At 53.7% G+C, this 20557-nt stretch overlaps 1 protein-coding gene across 3 annotated transcripts in view; it reads right to left on the bottom strand.

The window, feature by feature from the left end:
- Positions 1-20557, bottom strand: part of PRKAR1B (protein kinase cAMP-dependent type I regulatory subunit beta) — a 97367-nt gene that overhangs the window by 71574 nt on the left and 5236 nt on the right. Inside the window, exons 1-2 of one of the 3 annotated variants that reach the window (XM_059038532.2) lie at positions 12910-13009; positions 11986-12183 (exon numbers count right to left, since the gene is read on the bottom strand). In XM_059038532.2, coding sequence (XP_058894515.1) covers positions 11986-12162 — 177 coding nt within the window. In that variant the 5' untranslated portion in view covers positions 12163-12183; positions 12910-13009. Of the gene's footprint in view, positions 1-11985; positions 12184-12370; positions 12745-12909; positions 13010-20557 lie in introns of those variants that run through there. The other 2 variants (XM_067012908.1, XM_067012909.1) reach the window with 2 other exon arrangements.

Genomic DNA, 20557 nt, shown 5'->3' with positions numbered 1-20557 from the left:
CAAAACACCCGGGTACCCCGCTGGCAGTGCCTCCATGTTCTCCACCCAGGCCTAGCACCCGCTAACCTACCTTCTGCCTCCGTGGATCCGCCCGTTCTGGACACGGCCACGGACAGCATCATACGGTATGTGCCCTCCCGTGTCAGACTCCTCCCACTCGGCACACCGTCTTCAGGGAGCATCCGTGTTGTGGCAGGTGTCAGCACGTCCCTCCTTTTGGTGGCCGCCTCGTGCTCTGCTGTGTCGCATCTCGATGGTCCATTAGTGAGCTGGTGGACACGGGCTGGCTGCATCCTCTGGCTGCTGTGAGTAGCGCTGCCGTGGACGCGAGCATGCAGGTTTGCGTCTCGGCGCCGTGCTCGATCCTTGGAGACACCCCTGGGGCAGGGTCGCCGGGTCCCACGGCAGCTCGGGCTCGGCTCAGTGAAGAACCTCCCTGCGGCCTCCACCAACCACACTCCCAGCAGCAGCGCCATCCCCCAACACCCTTGCCCCTTTCTGTGTGTCGGTTTGGTTTTGAGCTGGTCGACGTGAGCTGGGTTCCGGACACACTGACTTCAAGATAATGGAGCGACATGGCCTTGGGAATGGCCCACAAACCCTACAGACGGTGGCTGAGCCAGGGTTCGCCATCACGGGGAGGACCCCAGGCTCCCTGTGAAGCCACGAGAAGCCATTTGTCTCCAAGAAAGCCGCGGCCCAGGCCTCGTTTTCTTGGACCGGTGAGCAGCCCTGTCCTGGCACGGAGATGATTTTCCGCCTTTGGCAGCAAAGGGTCAAATGAGGCAGGATACAGGTGGTTCAAAACACGAAGCCGCTTCAGGGGATTCTGAGAGGACACGGGGGGTCGGGGGGGGCGCCAGGGCCCCCCAGGGCTTGGTGGGATGACCGTCCCAGGCTCTGCCTCGACCACGCCAGACCGTTATTTCTGGATGGTATCCCTCTCCCCCCCGGGAGATTCCAGGAAAACCTCTAATTCTCAGAGCTCCCCCTTTCCGGTCTCCTGTTTTCATGCTGCTAGCTGTCTTGGCTGCGTGTGGTAGAGGGCACGGGGTCAGGACAGGCGGTCCAGGCCAAAGGAATCTTCATAACAAGAGTGTGGGAACAGTGTTTCCAGAAAGCTCCGCGGCCAGAATCTGCCCCAAAACGCGTAAGGCAGCTCCAGGGACCGCCCCATCCTGCCCTCAGGGCCCAGAGCTCCCTGGGCCGTGAACGATGCTTCATCACCTTCTGACCACGTTTTTCCTACGCGACGGGTGAAATGCAGGCTTCCAGCCTGAGAAGAGACAACACGGAGGGGGGTCTAGGGAGACTTTCCAGAACTGAGCTGACCCCCCACACACAACAGCCCACACGCCTGGGACCCTGGGACAGTGGAGTCCCTCCCCTCTGCTCCCCACTCCTGGTCTGGCTGGGCGAAGACACCGGCTGCCCCATCCCTCGTAGGGGATTCCTAGGGTGAGGGACGTCCCTCGTAGGGGATACCTAGGGTGAGGGACGTGTCCAGGGCACCCAGCCACCCAGCAGCAAGGAGGGAAGAGAAACACAGAGCTTTGATCATTTATTGAGCACCTTCTGTATACCAGGCCTCAGACAGAAAACGCAACAGGGAAAAAGGCATAGTTCTTCCACGAAGGAGGTTACTGTTAGAGCTTGAACAGGACAGAGATGGTGGTCACAGCAAGACGACGGGTGAGCACCACCGAAGGACCAGGTACAAGGGGCTGCACCAGCAGTGGCAGGCTCTTGAAGACCATCCTCAGCAAGGAGGAGTCAAAGAGGGCTTCCTGGAGGAGGTGCCTCCTGAGTCCACCCAGATGAGAAGAGCTGAACCAGGGGACGTGGGCAGTTCTGAGCTCACCCCTCACCGCCTCCTCCCCAACCTGTGGCAAATCACACTTTGTGTGTCTCTTCATGACACGGCAGCCCTCTCCAATGTTTGTTTCACCCATCTCTTCAGAGTCAGACTCTGATTTTACTGTCTGCTATTTCTTCGATTTCTGCTTCATTAACTTCTGCTTTTACCCTTATAATTTTTCCTCGTTTCTGTCTTGCTTTCTTCCTCTATTCCTGGCTTCTCAGGTGGCACCTGGGCAGGGGGTTGAAAAGGGTCTCTCAAAAATTCATGTCCACCCAGAACCTCAGAGAGTGGCTTTATTTGGAAATAACTCTTCACAGATACAATCAAGTTAAGACAAGGTCATCCTGGATTAGAGTGGCCCTAATTCAACGATGGGTGTCCTTATAGAAAGAGGAAGTTTGGACACAGACACATAGGGACGAACACAGGGGCGGTCTGGTGATGCCTCTGCCAGTCAAGGGCAGCCCCCAGAAGCTGGGGAGGGCTGGGGTGGACCCCGCCCCCCCCTCAGAGCCCCCAGAAGCAACCACCCCTGCCAAAGCCTTGATTTTCGGCTTCTGGCTTCCAGAACTGTAAATATCTGTTTTTAGCTGCCCATTTTTGGACAATTTGCTATGGCACCCTAGGAAACTAAGACACACAGCTCATTAATTTATCATCTTATTTTCTAATAAAGCTATAAATTTTCCTCTAAGTACCAATTTTGCTGCATTCCACATGTTTTGACATGCAATGCTTTTATTTGCACTCAACCTAAATATTTCCTAATTTTTTATCATGACAATCTTTACCTGATAAACCATGCAAAAGCCCATTATTGATTTCCAAATGTATGGAGAGGCTTCTGGCTCTTCCTCTTTTTATCTGGCTATCTTTTTATTAATAATTTGTAACTTTATTGGGGTATAGTCAAAGGATTCAGTTTCTGAGTGAGAAAAAGACTTAAACTCATCCTGGGATCCCTTGAAATAACATGTTGCACTGGGTACTTCATTCTCAAATTCTAAAGTTCTGATTTACACACACCTTTCCAGGATCTCCGATGTAACCGGATCAACACAAGGCAGATGCCGTGGCCTCCCCAGTCACGGCCCACTGTCACAAGCTCGGATGGGAAACGCCATGCTTCCCAGGGAGCTCACCACCACGTCCTCAGCACCCGGAACAGCGCCCGGCACAGAGCAAGTGTTCAATAAATATTGGCAGAATGAAGGAATGAAACCTTTTGGGAGACGCATAACTATCAGTGGATGCTTCTAAGCTTCATGATTCTATTTCTTAAAATACATCCTAAGGAAACAATGAGAGGCATCAAAAAGATATCTGGGGCTTCCCTGGTGGCGCAGTGGTTGGGAGTCCACCTGCCGGTGCGGGGGACGTGGGTTCGTGCCCCGGTCCGGGGGGAATCCCACATGCCGCAGAGCGGCTGGGCCCGTGGGCCATGGCCACTGAGCCTGCGCTCCGCAACGGGAGAGGCCACAGTAGTGAGAGGCCCACATGCCAAAAAAAAAAAAAAAAAAAGATATCTGTACCAGAATGGCCCTTGCAGTGCTTAAAAAAACTTTTTAATCCAACAAGCAACAGTAAGAGATTGCTTAAATCAAGTTAGAAACATCTATGTAACAGGATACGCTGCACCATTAAATCATACTTTAAATATATTTAGTAATCATATAAAGGTTGGTTTCAAACACCAAAAAGCAGGATTCAAAATTATGTATAGTCAGGGAATTCCCTGGTGGTCCAGTGGTGGGGCCTCTGCGCTTTCACTGCCGGGGCCTGGGTTAATCCCCGGTCGGGGAACTAAGATCCTGCAAGCCGCATGGCACAGCCAAAAAAAAAAAATTATACATAGTGAAGAGAATGAAAAGACAAGCCACGAACTGGGAGAGAATGTTTGTGAAACACACATGTCTGAAAAAGGACTTGTATGCAAAATGTACAAAAAGCTCTTAAAACTCAACAATAAGAAAAGAACCCCACTGGACACAGGCAAAAAAGATCTGGACAGCTCACCAAGGCAGATCCCCAGATGGCAAATTAGCACAGGAAACATGCTCCACCGCCTATGTCTTCAGGGAAACACGAATTAAAACAGCAACGAGACCCCACTACACACCTCTCCGGACGGCCCAGATCCGGGGTGATGGCAGCAAAGGCTGGCGAGGGTGTGGAGCGGCGGGAGCCCTCATCCGTGGCTGGTGGGGGTGCAGAAGGGCACCGCCCCTGCGGTTTCGTGTGCGTGTGTGTTTGTCTTGTTTTTTGCTGCACCACACGGCTTGTGGGATCCGAGTTCCCCAACAAAGGATTGAACCCAGGCCCTCGGCAGTGACAGCATGGAGTCCTAACCTCTGGACGACCAGGGAACTCCCGGTGCAGCCACTCTGGAAGACAATCTGGTGTCTGTCTTCATGCAACCCAGCAATTGCACTCCTGGTATTTATCAAAATGAGTTAAAACTTACATCACATAAAAACCTACACACGGACCTGTACAGCAGCTTCATTCACAATTGCTAAAACTTGGAAACAACCAAGACGTCGTTCAGCAGGTGATCGATAAATAAACCGGGGTCCATCCAGACAATGGAATATTATTCAGCAATAACAATAAATGAGCTATTATTAAGTCACGAGAAGACTTGGAGGAAGCTTAAGTGCATATCACTAACTGAAAGAAGCCAGTCTGGGCTTCCCTGGTGGCGCAGTGGTTGAGAGTCCGCCTGCCGATGCAGGGGACACGGGTTCGTGCCCCCGTCCGGGAGGATACCACACGCCGCGGAGCAGCTGGGCCCGTGAGCCGTGGCCGCTGAGCCTGCGCGTCCGGAGCCTGTGCTCCGCAACGGGAGAGGCCACAACAGTTGAGAGGCCCACGTACCGCAAAAAAAAAAAAAAAAGAAAAAAAAAAAGAAGCCAGTCTGAAAAGGCTAAATGCTGTAGCTGGAAAAGGTGAAACTATGGAGACAGTGAAAGGATCAGGGGTTGCCGGGGGCTGGGGGCGGGGAACAGGTGGAGCAAAGGGGATTTTTAGGGCAGTGGCTACTCTGCATGACGCTGTGATGATGGAAACATGTCACAGGTTTCTCCAAACCCACAGAATGTACACCAAGAGCGAACCCTCAGGGGCGCCTTGGACTTTACTCACTAGTAGCATATCAGTGTTGGCTGTCACGGCCTCGAAGCGCTGGTTGGTGCTCTGAGGCCGGTTTGGGCCTGGGGAGGACCCTGGCCACCAGTGTCTCCAGCCACCCCTGCACCCCCAGCCTCAGCCTCCCGCAAAGCTCGCTGCCTCCACCGCCCTCCAGCAGACCTTGGAACCGGCCACCCCGTCTAAGAGAGCCCGGGACCCTCCCACCCGCGCTCAGAGCCCTGGGCACCCCAGCCGCTCTGCAAACCCCCCTCATTCCATCTTCCCAGCACCCCACCCACTCGGCCTCCCCGACACCCGCACCCCAGTGAAGTAGACATCGCAACGACCAGGGAAGAAACCATCGGGGCAAAAGGTATGGGGGCGCCCACTTTCTTTTCCTTTTTAATTTCAAAGACTTGGTTTCCCTGAGTAGTTACAGGATCACAGCAAAGATAACAGGGAGGCACAGCGACTTGCCACACGCCTCTCGTCCCCTGGCTCGCACAGCCTCCCCAGGGCCTCTCGGTGCCGCGGAACGGGCAGCTGCCAGAACGAACTCAGACTACAGCCTGGACCCGCGGTCCCCGCGCCCTCCCACCTCCAGACGGCCTCTCAGCCCAGCCTCCGGCCCGCCCGACGCTCCAGCGACCGCCCCCGCGGCTCCAGCCTTCCACGGCTCCGGGGTGGCACGAGCTGCCCCCGCCGTGTCAGCCGCCAAGCCCGTCGCCCCGAGGACAAGCCTTCGTCCGGAGAGCGTGCTCCCCGAAAACGGCCCCACCATGACCCTCACCACCGCGGGGCGCGGCCTCCCGTCGGCCCCCGGGCTGAACGCGGACTCACCCCCTCCACCCTGGTTTCCCCGGTGGCCCCCCGGCACTGGAAGGCCTGGGCAACCAACGGGCCGGGGGGATGGACCGCCCCTCCGACACCCCCGGGAGTTCAATGCCAGGCCCGCCAATGGACGCCTCTGGACGCCACCGGAATGACACATGCAGAGCCGGTCACCGGGCAACACACGCTGATCCCCCACAGTCACCCGACGCATCCGATGCCCAGTGCGGAACACAGCCACCGGAAGGGCCACAGGAAGGGCCGCGTGGGCCCTGACAGAATTTGCTTCCACGGAAGCCGCGGGCCAGGTTCTCCCCAAGGGAAACGTGGCGCGACTTGCTCGTTTCATTAAAGGCACAGAGTGAGCCTGGGTCACCGGCTGTCTGACCCACGGACCAGAGGGAAGCCACCACGGCACCAGGAAGGAGAGCCTGCTGGATGAGGCATCTACAGCCACAAACGAGAGCAGAGCGGCGTCGGCGAGGACTCGGGAAAGGACGGGGGGGCTCAGGGTCGCAAGACCACAAGCTCACCCGGTCCCTGCGGAGCAGGTGGACGACAGGATTCAAGAGCCGTAAACACACGCAAGACACTCGGCCCCCAGGGCCCTTCCTGAAATACCTGCATAGCTACACATTTTTTCTTTTAAATCATTTCCTTGGCATAAAGGTGTTTTCTGGAGCGGAAAAAAAAACAAAAGGACTGAAAGCCATCAAACACAAAACGACGGAAATAAAGTAGAGATGATGACACATCCACATCATGGAAAACTTTACAGCCACAAGAGGCCAGAGGAATGCTACTAACACAGATGCAAAGGAACATGAGTGCACTTAATGCCATTGAAATGCACACTAAAAAAAGGTCAAAATGGTAAATTCTACGTCGCGTATGTTTCACCACAATAAAAAATGCTACTAAGGGGCTTCCCTGGTGGCGCAGTGGTTGGGAGTCTGCCTGCCGATGCAGGGGATATGGGTTCGTGCTCCGGTCCGGAAGTATCCCGCGTGCCACGGAGCGGCTGGGCCCGTGAGCCATGGCCGCTGCGCCTGCGCGTCCGGGGCCTGTGCTCCGCAACGGGAGAGGCCACGGCAGTGAGAGGCCCGCGTACCGCAAAAACAAACAGAAAAAAAAATAAAAATAAAATAAAATAAAAATGCTACTAAGAAGAAAAAAGCAAACAAAAAATGCACATATATACAATTGTCCGCATCCGTATGTGAGCGTGTCCTGCGGAGCAAGAAAAGTGCTCAGAAAAATGTAGGGTGGGTACATAGGTGCAGGGTCATGGGCGCATTTTTATAAAGTAATCTTTCCTGCACAGTTTAAAATCCACTATTAAAGGGATTGATGACTTTATCATCACACGATCCACCACAAGACTGAATCTTGGAGAAGTTCCAAGGCTGTGTTTGGCCAGCGGGCATGGACTATCTTTCCCCCTCAAGCCTCCACCCTGGAATAAGGCCACCTCCTCACCACCTCACTCACCGAGGCCTGGGCACTGGGTGCCACACCCCAGCCGAGGCAGCACCCCGAGAGCTGGGCCATCCCCACCAACCTGTGCCGGCAGCTGCAGCCTCTGTGCTTATCAAGGCCTCACACACACGCTCCCTGCTCTCGACACAAGTGGAGAAAACCGCTCCTCGCCAGGCTACCGGCCGGGCCAGCCTCCTGCAGAGAGAGGGGCCCGGGACCCAGCACACCCCAGCCCCAAAGCCAGAGCCTTTCCTGCTCCCAGGCCGAAGAGGCTCCCTGGTCACCCTGATCAGCAGACACAGCAGGAAATGAGACCCCCCGTGGGGTTTCAGGACACCTTAAGGCACTTTACATTTGGGGATCCAAGGTCCATTTGAACATCCACGACAAACACTGGGGACGTTCTCCCCGGTAAAATGCACCCGCCTATAAAAGCTTGCACACGATTTCAGAGAATCCACCGAATCAGCCCGGGAGCCTGGAACCTAGGCCTTCCGAGTCACCCTACCTCTTTCCAGACCTCGGTCCTCACCTGTCAAAGGCAGGTAATAAATTGCCTCTCCAGGCAAGAATGAGCATGAATCTTCCTAAACCTCTATACTCGCCCCAGCCTCTCCCCCAAGCTCCAAACTCATAGCCTCTTTGACAACTTAAACACATCCAAAGCCTTACTCTTAATTTTTCCTGTCCAACCCTGTCTCTGTCTCTTCCCACTGGCCCCTTCTTGGCTCAGGACTTCACTCAGGACTCGGACCAAACCCGAGGAGTCACGGCCCATGCCTCTTTCCTCACCCCACCCCCAATCCACCAGCAAGACCGGAAAGGCCCCCCAAAGAAAACGGCCCACCTGACCCTCTCACTCCACCCCCAGGGGACAGGAGCACCGTCACCCCTGCCAAGTCTAACAACCAAAAGCATCTTGGTCACTGAAATGTCCCCTGGGGGCAAGAGGTCCCCCGCTGAGACCCTCTGCTCCAGTTTCACTCTGCAGCCTCAGCTCAGGTCTAGCCTGGACCCTGCCTCTGGCCTCCTAGTGGGCTCCCTGCCTTGGTCCGGCTGAGAAGTCCCGTCCTGTGAGACATGTCACCTGGCTGGTGTCATCTGTGAACACGTAGAGATGAGGATGTACTGTCCCCCACCCGACCCTCCCTCTTCAAACGTGCAGGAAACAAGCACCCCCCCCATCCAGTCCCCTGTCCTCCATGCACAGGCCAGCGACTGGACTCCTCCCCTACATGACGACCTCGAAAGTAACCAAAGATTAAAGCCACGTGCTCATGTTCACCTATCAACTAAAAAACAGGTTTTTATTTATTTTTTTAAGGTTCATTTATTTATTGGCTGCACAGCATGTGAGATCTTAGTTCCCCAACCAGGGATTGAACCCATGCCCTCTGCATTGGAAGGGTGGAGTCTTAACCACTGGACCGCCAGGGGAGTCCCTGAGAAACAGGTTTTTAAATTAAAACAGCCAAAGCTGACTAGGGTGGGTAGCTACAAGCACACTGCCTGGTAGGGCTTGAATCAATGCTGCATTTGGACAGCTCCTTGACAACACCAACAAGATTTCTGTGACCTGGTAATTCCACCTGGAATTTCAGTAATTCCATCTCTGAAAAGCTGTACTAAACACTACTACATACAGAAAAAAAAAAAAAATCTATGTACAAATATGTCCCTGTGGCATTATTTTTTAATACATCTTTATTGGAGTATAATTGCTTCACAAGACTGTGTTAGTTTCTGTTGTACAACAAAGTGAATCAGCCATATGCACACATATATCCCCATATCCCCTTCCTGTTGCGTCTCCCTCCCACCCTCCCTATCCCATCCCTCTATGGTCACAAAGCGCGAGCTGATCTCTGTGTGCTACACAGCTGCTTCTCACTAGCTTTTTTACACTACATTTGGTAGTGTACATATGTCAGTGCTACTCTCACTTCGCCCCAGCTTCCCCTTCCCCCCTACCCTGTGTCCTCAAGCCCATTCTCTATGTCTGCATCTTTATTCCTGCCCTGCCACCAGGTTCACCAGTACCATTTTATTTAGATTCCATGTATATGTGTTTGCACATGGCATTTGTTTTTCTCTTTCTGACTTAATTCACTCTGTACGACAGACTCTAGGTCCATCCACCTCACTGCAAATAACTCAGTTTTGTTTCTTTTTATGGCCGAGTAATATTCCATTGCATATATGTGCCACATCTACTTTACCCATTCATCTGCCAATGGACATTTAGGTTGCTTCCATGTCCTGGCTACTGCAAATAGTGCTGCAATGAACATCGTGGTACATGTCTCTTTTTGAATTATGGTTTTCTCAGGGTATATGCCCAGTAGTCGGATTGCTAGGTCATATGGTACTTCTATTTTTAGTTTTTTAAGGAACCTCTATACTGTTCTCCATAGTGGCTGTATCAATTTACATTCCCACCAACAGTGCAGGATGGTTCCCTTTTCACCACACCCTCTCCAGCATTTATTGTTTCCAGATTTTTTGATAATGGCCATTCTGACCAGTGTGAGGTGATACCTCATTGTAGTTTTGATTTTCCTTTCTCTAATAGTTAGCGATGTTGAGCATCTTTTCATGTGTCTCTTGGCCATCTGTATGTCTTCTTTGGTGAAATGTCTATTTAAACATGGAGAAATATACCACGTTCTTGGATTGGAAGAATCAATATTGTGAAAATCACTATACTACCTAAAGCAATCTACAGATTCAATGCAATCCCTGTTAAACTACCAATGGCATTCTTCACAGAATTAGGACAAAAAATTGTATGGTAACACAAAAGATCCCAAATAGCCAAAGCAATCTTGAGAAAGAAAAATGGAGCTGGAGTAATCAGGCTCCCTGACTTCAAACTATACTACAAAGCTACAGTAATCAAGACAGTATGGTCCTGGCACAAAAACAGAAATATAAATCAGTGGTACAGGATAGAAAGCCCAGAGATAAACCCTCTCACATATGGTCACCTAATTCACGACAAAGGAGGCAAGAACATACAATGGAGAAAAGACAGCCTCTTCAATAAATGGTGCTGGGAAAACTGGACAGCTACATGGAAAAGAATGAAATTAGAACACTCCCTTAACACCATACACAAAAATAAACTCAAAATGGATTAAAGACCTAAATGTAAGACCAGACACTATAAAACTCTTAGAGAAAAACACTCTTTGACATAAAACCACAGCAAGATCTTTTCTGACCCACCTCCTAGAGTAATGAAAATAAAAAAATAATAATAAAACAAATGAGACCTAATTAAACTTAAAATCTTTTGCACAGCAAAGGAAACCGTAAACAAGATAAAAAGACAACCCTCAGAATGGGAGAACGTATTTGCAAATGAAACAATAGACAAAGAATTAATTTCCAAAACATAAAAACAGCTCATGGAGCTCAATATCAAAAAAACCAACAACCCAATTAAAAAATGGGTGGTGTCATTTTTAATATTAAAACACTGGAAACAACTCAACTGTCTAATCATGAGGAAAACATTGAGAAAACTTTTCTGGATCGTCTCAACACATTACACAATCATTTACACTGAGGACCATGAAGAATGTATAACAAATGAACAACATAAAATATAAAATTGCATCCGTAACATGATTCCAAATATGTTTCAAAACCACAATGCACGGCTGGGGGATGAACAGGTGGAAAAGACTCCAGGCGATTTCTACTTCTTCTTTTTACTTTTGAACTTTTCAATTTTTCTTTAAAAGGCATGTATTACTTTAAAATGTGTTTTTACAGACCGTTTTAAAGGGAAGAAATAAATCCATTCCTTTGTGTTAAGGCTACCTCTGTCCACAGGAGTGCCCATCAGAAGTAAAACACTGCTGGGCTCGGGGACACAGAGGTGCTTAAAACAGACCTGGGCCCCAGCTGGGGTCCCGTTCAGTCCACAGGGCAGGTAGGTCGTGATACAAAGACCACGAGGAGGAACCTGAGGTCACCCCAGAGGGAGATCTGGGTGGCCAGGCCAGGGAGGAAGGCAGGAGGCATGAGGTGGGGGAGGGAAAGCTGGATGGGACCACAAGTGGCTCTTGCCACAGCCTGCTGCTTCCCAGCCCCGAGCCCCCAGGATGAACCAGGAAGGGGGTGAGAGCTGTCATCCACGCAGGAGTGAGCTGGGAGTCTCCCTCCTCGGGAGAGAGGGGGCGGGCGGGTGTGGCACGTGCTCCCCCCACGGGGCTGAGGGGCAGGCCAGCCTCTACCGAGGCGGAGAGACGCAGAACAAGGGAATCTGACCTCCAACGGCCCCGCCACATTCTCTATCAGGGCTGTTTCCTTCTCTCCCGGTGCCAATGGCATCTGTAACCAGTCCCCGGAGTTGAGAACCGCCAGCGACCCCACAAGCTGTGGTCACAGCCAGCAGTTCCCAAACGCCCGTACCGCCTGCCAGGAGGCCTCCGGAGCCCCTGCGCCACTAGAAGAAGAGAGGATTTCTGTGGCAAGAATGAAGCCACCGTGGCCTCCCTGCCCACCTCCCCTCAAAGAGCCGCAGGAGGCCGTCCTGCGGGCGCCCCTTTCCCTCCTGAGCACGCAGGTAGCGGAGGGGAGGCCCGACGGGGCTTCGGCGCCACACACACACACACACACCTGCACCGGCTGGGGCGAAGGGGTGGGGGGGAGGACCAGGTGCCGGAGCCACTGACCTTCTCCAGCTTCTCGAAGTGCTCCCGGAGGAACCTCATGGGGCGTTCGGGCTTGGAGATGCAAAGCTGCACGATGCAGTCCTTGAGCACCTGCTGGACGCTGTGCTTCTGCACATAGAGCTCGCAGCCCCTCAGGCTGTCGTCCTCCTCCAGCTGCTGAGCCGATGGCGAGGCCATGGCGACCCCGCTGCCCGCTTCCTGCGGAGGAAAACCGCGAGTCCTGTCGGCCTCGGAGGGGCAGGACTCCCGCGGCCTGTGAACACGCGTCTTACACGCACCGTAAGGTTTATCTGGTGACCAATGTGACCTGGTGACACGCCAGGCGTCTTATTCTGATGCTGTCAAAGGCCTCTCACCCGGGCGGGGGGGGGCGGGCAAAGCTCACCTCGCGGGGATGGAGGGGGATCCGCCAGGTTCCGGGCGCGGCTGAGAAACCTGACGACGGAGAAGCGGGGCCCTGCGTGTGCAGCCCAGGCGGTTATGGGGTCTCACTTGCGTCCATCCCTCCCCCTTTGGAGGACAGTGTGTGCCTGGAGCGCCCTCCGCGAGCTCCCGGGGAGATGGCGGGGGGACGGGGGGAGCTCTTACAGGCTCCACAGGAAAAGGGAAACGAAAACAAACGAAGCCCCGCGGACGGGCCTCCTGGGAAGATGAACCCGGCGAACAATGGCAGGGCCGCGCGTTCGGCCCGCGTTCGGCCAGGTCACAGTGACGGCCCGGAACCCGGCCAGCCCGCCAGCGCCGCGCACGCAGCCCGGCGACCCCGGCCCCCCAGCCCCCCGACCACGGCCTCCACCCCGCGACCACCGCCGCGCCTCGGCCCCGGGCCGGCCAAAGGGGCCGGGGCTCCCCGTAGGCCACACTTCCTGGGGCCTCCCGGCCGGCGGGGCTTTCCGGAACAGACCCCTCCCCAGCCCCGCGTACCTGGATGCGCGGCGCCGGAGGCCGGAGGCGGCTGCGCGGGGACGCGCGGGCGCGGGGACGGCGGGCGAGCGGGTCCCGCACTGCAGCGGCGCCGCCCTCCGCCCGCCCCCGCGCCGGCCCACCCCCAACCCCGCCGCCGGGTTCCCGCCGACCGCGCTCCCGGCCTCCCCCCACTCCCCGGTTGCCCCTCCCCGCCCCGTCTCATTCCCGCCCCCCACCCCGTCTATCTCCCACAACCCCAGGACCTACCTCTCCCCTCCCCCCTAGATTTCCCTCACCGGCGGCCTACCCCGTCCCCCTCCCTCTTTCCCCCTCCTCCCTCTCTTCTCCTCTTCCCTTCCCCCCCCTCCCCCGCCCCCACGGCATTCAGGCTGACAGGCCTCTCGCTGCACAGACAGACCCACAGATCCATGTGAAGCTGCGCAGCTGGGCCAGGACCACTACCACCGCCCCCCAGGCTCCCTCCTCACACCTCCACCCCCTCCACTGGAGACCCTGCGATTGCCCAGATTGTCCGCCCTGGCTGGTGGCAGCCACCTGCTGCGTTGGGGGTGATGGCCTCCCCCACCTTCACACCTGAGGTGTCACATCTACATGTCACAGGGCCTGCATTGGTGGCCAGGCAGGTCTAGGCTACTCCTTTTCTTGGCTAAGGGCACCAGCTTCACCCAGATGCCCCAGGGGGAAATCACAGGGTCACCCTAAATTCTTCCCATCACCCATGGGTTTCCAGGGGGTCAGAGGCCAGCACAGCCCCTAATCCACCAGCCCAGGCCTGCAGGAAAGGGAATCACCCGTATTTTCCTGTTGCGTAAAGTCATGTTTTGCTCCCATTCTGCCAGGGTGGTGGTAGAAACGTCATTGCGGGCAGTTGGGGGTCCCCAGCGCTTTACCTGGAGCGGTCTGAATACCAGGAGATGGGGTAGGGACCCCAGGCCTTTAAAGGGGGAGACCTCTGCTCTCCCACCCATACTGCCCCGTCCGCAGAGACACAGTGCAGGGTGGCCGGCTGCCCCGCACACACCCCAGAAGGGCTGAGGCTGACCCAGCTTCTTCCTGACGGCTTGAAGCGAAAGGAAGAGGATGTGCCCAGGTGCTCAGACTAGGAGCTCCCTCCTGCCTCTCCGTCCCCTGCCCTGGGCGTGCCTCCGGGCCCATCCCCACCTCGGGTACAGTCACACCTGTCCCATCGCACTTACTGCAAGAGTCATTGTGGGGAACTGAAGTCCAGTCTCAACTGAATCAAAACTTTATTCCACAACTAATTGAAACCGTTGGCTCTTTCTCAGCTCCTCCTGCCCCGATCGCTCAGACCTCCTCTCCCACACTGGCTGCCCCTCCTCCTCCCCCTCCGGCTACTGCTGGCTCCTCGGGGTGGCCTGGTGAAGAGGATGACAAAAAATTAGGGCCAGGTGTCACTTGACGGACTTGGGGCGGGGCATATGCTCCAGGGCTGGCTTCTGTTCTCGGACTCTCCTGGGGTGCTCCAGGGATCTCTGCAGGGACCTTCCCCCTGCACAGTTCCGGGGGAGGGGGAGACCCTCTCCGAGGATGGCCTTCTAACCCCGAGCCCCCCTCCACACACATAGCCTCATCCTGGCAGGGAGCCCCCTGGACCACGTTTTGCAAGACAAGGACCTCTCCAGGTTCAGGGCCTGGCAGTCGGCTGTGTGCACCAAGCCCACCAGAAACTTGGTTCCTCCGCCTCTCTCATCTGTGGCTGGACGAGCCCCATCCCCACACAACCGCGGTGGCAGCTCCCACCAGCCTCTCCCCTGCAGATCCTTCCAGGCCACTCAGGTAGCTACTTCAGAGGCCCTGCCATCTGGGGGCTACAAGCAGGCTCTCCCTAAGAACTCCCTCCCCACCTTCCTCAAGGAGTAGTGCGGGGCCAGGTCCCCCACCCGTGGCCCAGCCTGCAGGCAAGCCCCCCCATCGCTCCTGTGCCCCTGCCCCCTGCGTCGCCTGAGTGGAAGGGAAATGCTTCCAACACGTCCAACTCACTCACTGCTTCAAGGAGGGGAGCCAGGGACCCCCGAGCAAGCCTGGCCTCGCCCTGTGTCTGGGCCAGGCTGTGTTAACCAGTAAATGTCTGCGTTGATGGCACAGCGGTTGTTTGCAGCTAATCCAAGTGGCTCCACCCTGAACGACACGATGCCCCCGGCCCTCTCCCTCCGTGATGGGGGACGGCGAGCACAGGGGCCGTCAGGGAAACTGATTAGGCCACCGGCGGCCAGTGGCCTTACGTGAGGATGGCAGGCGTCCCCCTCACGGAGCAGGGACAGGAAACCATGTGGAGCAGTGATGCCATACACAGCTATGTCGATGTCATCACCGCTGGGTGGTAACACGTCCCGGTTTATTGGGTGTCCTGAAAACATGCAATGGTGATCGTGTCATCATTCGGAAGTCCCGGCAAGTCGTGCTGGTCTGTGTGTCCCCTCCACCCACAGGGAAGGACCCACCCCAACACAGCCAGCAGAAGGGCTTCATGTGCCCCAGCCCCGGAACCTGAATCACCAAGTCTTGCAAAGGTCCAACTTCAAAGCCACATTATTTTCCAAGCACCCCTCTCCCCCGCCCCAAACTCCTGGCTCTGCCAAGTCCAGTTCACCCAGCAAGACTCAATGGGGACGTTGCTTCCGCGGGGAACCCTCCCTGTGGCTCCCACACCTGAGGGCCAGGTTGGGCCCTGGGGTGCCACCCAAGGCTCCCTGCAGCTGCAGCTCTATTCTAAGTGTGCCAGAGGCCATCTGCTGAACTTCTGTCCCCCCCACCCCCCCACCACGTGCCGAGAGCCCCAGGGAGCACGGATGCTGTGTCCTGTTGTTTAGACCCTGCAGGGCAAGGAGACAGATATCTGCTGGGGTGAGGAAAGGAGGGTTCTCACCCGCCCGCCCGGCGCTGTCGTGGGCCCTGCCACCTGACCAGCGTGGGGCTGGGCCGGGAGCTTTACCTGGAAGAGCCATCGAATCTCCCCACCCGTCGAGGTGGGTGTGGCTCTCGACCCCAGCTGACAGGGCAGAGCAAGAGGCACACCGTCAAGTCCGTGACCACGACCGCTGCTAATTACAGCTCTTCCAGCCACGCCCCTCACGGGGTGGGGGGGCCAGCTAATTCCTCCCCGAGCAGAGCCAACGTGTGCGGACGCGGGAGAGGAGCTGGCGTCGGAGAGCAGGGAGCCCAGGCGCATCGAGGCGCTCCCAGCAGAGGACCCAGCCCTCTGGGTGGACCCGGGGCCACCTTCAGGGGACACAGCTGAGCCCTGCCTGGACCCCTGACCCACAGACGCTGAGGTAATCAGGGGGTGTGCGCTCCTGAGTTTATGGTGACTCCCCCAACATCTGCAGAAAACAAAGCTGGTGACCTCAGGCAGCGAGGGCCGCCCGTCCCCAGGGCCCCATCACGCTTTCGTCTGGGCCTGACGAGTGTCTTCCCCGCATCCCCGTCGTGCCCAGGCATCCTGCCCTCTGCTCCTCCCCGCACCCGCTCAGGACGTCCTTCGATTGACTGCCTCCCCCACCCGCCGCCGCCCCCGAGCACCGAGAGCACCGAGCACGGGCTCCGTGAGGAGGAGGAGCTGCTGCCGATGCCGGGACCCCGAGCGCCCCGTGAGACCCGGCCGCGGGAGACAGCGAATGAATGGACCGACAAAGCGCATCGTCTAACATCAGTTTCTCATGCTGGTGAAACGATACACTTCACAACGTTTGTAACCAGGCCGCTGAACGAGGGCGTAAACAGACCTGAAGTTGCTTTTTCCTACCTTGGCCGGGTCTTTAAAATCTACTCGGAGAAGGCGTTTCCTTCTCTGCTACTGCCTATACGTTTGGACTCAAACGTAGAGAATTTCAAAGTTCTACTGTCACGTTAAGATATAAACCCACGGTCAACTCGGTCATTGTAAGTGTCCAGAGCTATGAAATGATCGTAACTCCAGCCTGACTTTCAAGTTAAAGCCTTTCCCTTCCTCTGGTGACGCTGAGGCAGGAGGTGGGCCGGGACAGGACAGAGAAGTTTTGCTTTTTCCCTCTTACTCCACCATCCACCTGCTCCAGACCTGACCTCGGAACAGCCTCTAGCAACTAGAATTCCCAGCCCAGGCCACTGAGCCAGGTGCCTCATGGACGTGGGATCATACAACGCGTGGCCTCTCGTGGCTGCCTTCTCTCACTGTCCTTAACGTGGTCGAGGTTCACCCACACGGTGGCAGGTGTCAGCTCCGCGTTCCTGTTTAAGGCTGATAGTCATATATATGCCTCGTGCGTTGTGTATCCACGCGCCCATCGCGGGCGGGTGGGGTGCTTCCGCCTTCCAGCTGCTGTGAATATGCTGCGCGAACCAGGGTGTCAAACCGAGAGCCCTTGCTTCCCCGTCTTTCACCCATACATCCAGATGGGGAATTGCCAGATCACTTGCTAATCCTGTTTAATTTTTTCAGGAACAACCACACTGTTTCCACGGTTGGCTGCACTATTTTACATTCCCGCCAGCGGGGCTCAAGGGTCCTAATTCCTCCACATCCTCCCAAATGTCTGTCAGTTTCTGCTTGTTTTTTTATTTTTTTTTTTTATCTGCTTGTTTTTTATAAGAACCATCCTCACAGGTGAGGTGATGGCCAGACCTTCACAACAGGCACAAGCAGCTGGGCCCTCCGCCACACTCTGACGGCCACGGCAAGTTACAGGCCAGCTGGGGCTCCACTTTACCGGGAGAGGACTGCCCGTGTGTGCAGAGCTGGGGAACAGTGGGCTACTTTGGAAACAACTACACTGAACATGTTTTTTGGCTGTGGGATTTTGGCGGACATGCCGTAGAGAACCTCCCTTCTAGTCATAACTTGCTAAGATTTTAAATGACAAATGGGCATCAAATCTCATCAAATGCTTTATCTGCAGCCACTGAGATCATCACACCATTTTTCTCCTTTTTCAAAAATGTGATTGGACTTCCCTGGTGGTGCAGTGGTTAAGAATCCACCTGCCAATGCAGGGGACACAGGTTCAAGCCCTGGTCTTGGAAGATCCCACATGCCAGAGAGCAACTAAGCCCGTGCGCCACAGCTACTGAGCCTGTGCTCTAGAGCCCACGAGCCACAACTACTGAAGCCCGTGCTCCACAACGAGAAACCACCACAGTGAGAAGCCCGTGCACCACAACGAAAGGTTGCCCCCGCTCGCCGCAACTAGAGAAGCCTGTGCACAGCAACAGACCCAACTCAGCCAAATATAAATAAATAAATTTATTATTATTTTTTTTATAACTTGCATTCCTGGAATAAACTCAAGCTGGTCTCAATGTATTATCCTTTCTAAAGTGCCTATTTCCAGATTTAATTTGTTAAGATTTTGTTTAGGATTTTTGCACCTGTGTTGAAAAAAGTTGATCTCTAATATTCCTTTCCATAATTTCCCTCTCACTTTTTGGGATCAAGCTTGTGACACCGGCTCCACAAAATGAGTTGGGAGATGTTCTCTCTTCCTATTTTCAGATTGGAGTTATTTCCTTTTTTAAAAAAAAAAAAACTAAGTTGAATTTTATTAAAATTTAAAACTTCTGCTCTGCCAATTACTGTTAAGAAAATGAAAAGCCACCGAGTGAGAGAAAATAGTAAAACATATATCTGATAAGACATATCAAAATATATAAATCTTAAAACTCAACAAATACAATTAAAAATGGACAAAAGATCTGAACGTACATCTCACTAAATAAGATATAAAATGGAAAACAAGAATACGAAAAGATTCACAACATCATACGCCATAAGGAATTGCAAATAAAACGAGATGCCACTACAGACCCATTAGAATAGCTAACATTCAAAAAGCTGACAATACCAATTGCTGGCAAGGGTGTGGAGCAAGTCACTCTCATTCATTACTGTCTGGGAATGCAAAATGGTACAGGCGTATTAGAAGACAATTTGGCAGTTGGAGTTATTTCCTTATTAAGTGTTCTGAAGTGTTCGCTGGTAAAGCCATCTGTGATTATAGCCTTTATTGTGGGAAGCTTTGAAATGATAAATTCAACTTCTTTAATAGGTAGCAGACTAGTCTGTTTCTATTTCTTCTAGTGGAGGTTTTAGTAAATTATGTTTTCCTAGGATTTCCTCTACTTCATATATTTTTTTGGCATAAAGTATTATTACTTTAGTATCTTTTTAATGTTTAGAACCTTTCATGATAAACTTTTACCCTCGTGTTGGTATTCGTGCTTTTGAACTTTTTTTTTCCTTGTCAGTCCTGACAGGCAGGTTATCGATTTTATTAACCCTTAAAAAGAATAAACTCTTGGTTTTAATAATCTCTGTTATATGTATGTTCGTTTTACTGTTTCATTAATTTCTGTTCTAACCTTTATCATTTCCTTTCCTTTACCGTATTCAGATTTGTCCGTATACTTTCCTGTTGGGGAAAAACAAATCAACATTTTTTTTTTTTTTACCCTAAACGGGCCACTGGAAGCAATTACAAAAGTATTTGTGGAACTAAAGAAAAACATCTGACTTCAATTTGACTCTTGTCCCTTTGAAGGCACCCTGTTCTCTCTCTGGCAGTCTCCTACAAACTCCTGTTTTTCTTCGGTATTCCTAAGTTTCACAACATGTCAATATGTGTATCTCACTGGTGCTGTGTAGTTCCTTCAATCTGAAGGTCTTTCACTTTTGTTTATTTATTTATTTTTGGCTGTGTTGGGTCTTCGTTTCTGTGCTAGGGCTTCCTCTAGTTGTGGCAAGCGGGGGCCACTCTTCATCGCGGTGCGCGGGCCTCTCACTATCGCGGCCTCTCTTGTTGCGCAGCACGGGCTCCGGACACGCAGGCTCAGGAGTTGTGGCTCACAGGCCTAGCTGCTCCGCGGCACGTGGGATCTTCCCAGACCAGGGCTGGAACCCACGTCCCCTGCATCGGCAGGCAGATTCTCAACCACTGCGCCACCAGGGAAGCCCTGAAGGTCTTTCACTTTTAACTCTGGCAAGTTTGTCTCGGTTATCCCTTTGAATGCCTTCTCTGCCGCATTTTGATTATCCCTTTTTCTAGGACGTCTACTAACCAGAAATGAGCATTTCTGCTTCTATCACCCACCTTTTACACAGCTTCTTTCATGTAGCTTCTTGTTCCTGTTTCATGTTGCTCAGATAAAGACTTTTCTCTCCTTGGTCCCCCCGTTCTACTGCCCCTGTTTATTCTACTCAGCCTGGAAGAACGTCTGGGGACGGGACAAGAGGTCAGACCCCCTAAGCACTCACGTAGTGCCACCACAGTCAGGACACTCAAGCGCCGTCACTACACAAGGTTCCTTCTGCCGCACCCGTGTAGTCACACCCAGCCCCATCCCTAACCCCGGAGACCACTCGTGTGTCCCCCATCTCTGTAATTATGTTGCCCCATGCCTGTTACGCACGTGGAACCACACTACCGGTGTCTTGTTACGATTGTCTTCTGTTCCTCAGCATCATCCCCTAGAGATGCGTCCAAGCCTTGCGTGTATCAATAGTTCCTTCCTCTTTATTTCTGAGTAGAACCGAGTTAATTTCCATGTTTGAAGATTGTCCTCCCGTTACTGATTTTTAGCTTGATTCCATTTTTTGTCAGAGAACGTGCTCTCTGTGACTTCACTCCCTTTACATTTGCTGAGGTCTGTTTTA

This window comes from Kogia breviceps, chromosome 14, assembly GCF_026419965.1.
Source record: "Kogia breviceps isolate mKogBre1 chromosome 14, mKogBre1 haplotype 1, whole genome shotgun sequence".
Taxonomy (NCBI): domain Eukaryota; kingdom Metazoa; phylum Chordata; class Mammalia; order Artiodactyla; family Physeteridae; genus Kogia; species Kogia breviceps.
The sequence above is the reverse complement of the archived record's forward strand: the minus strand, read 5'-3'. Positions and strand labels throughout refer to the sequence as shown.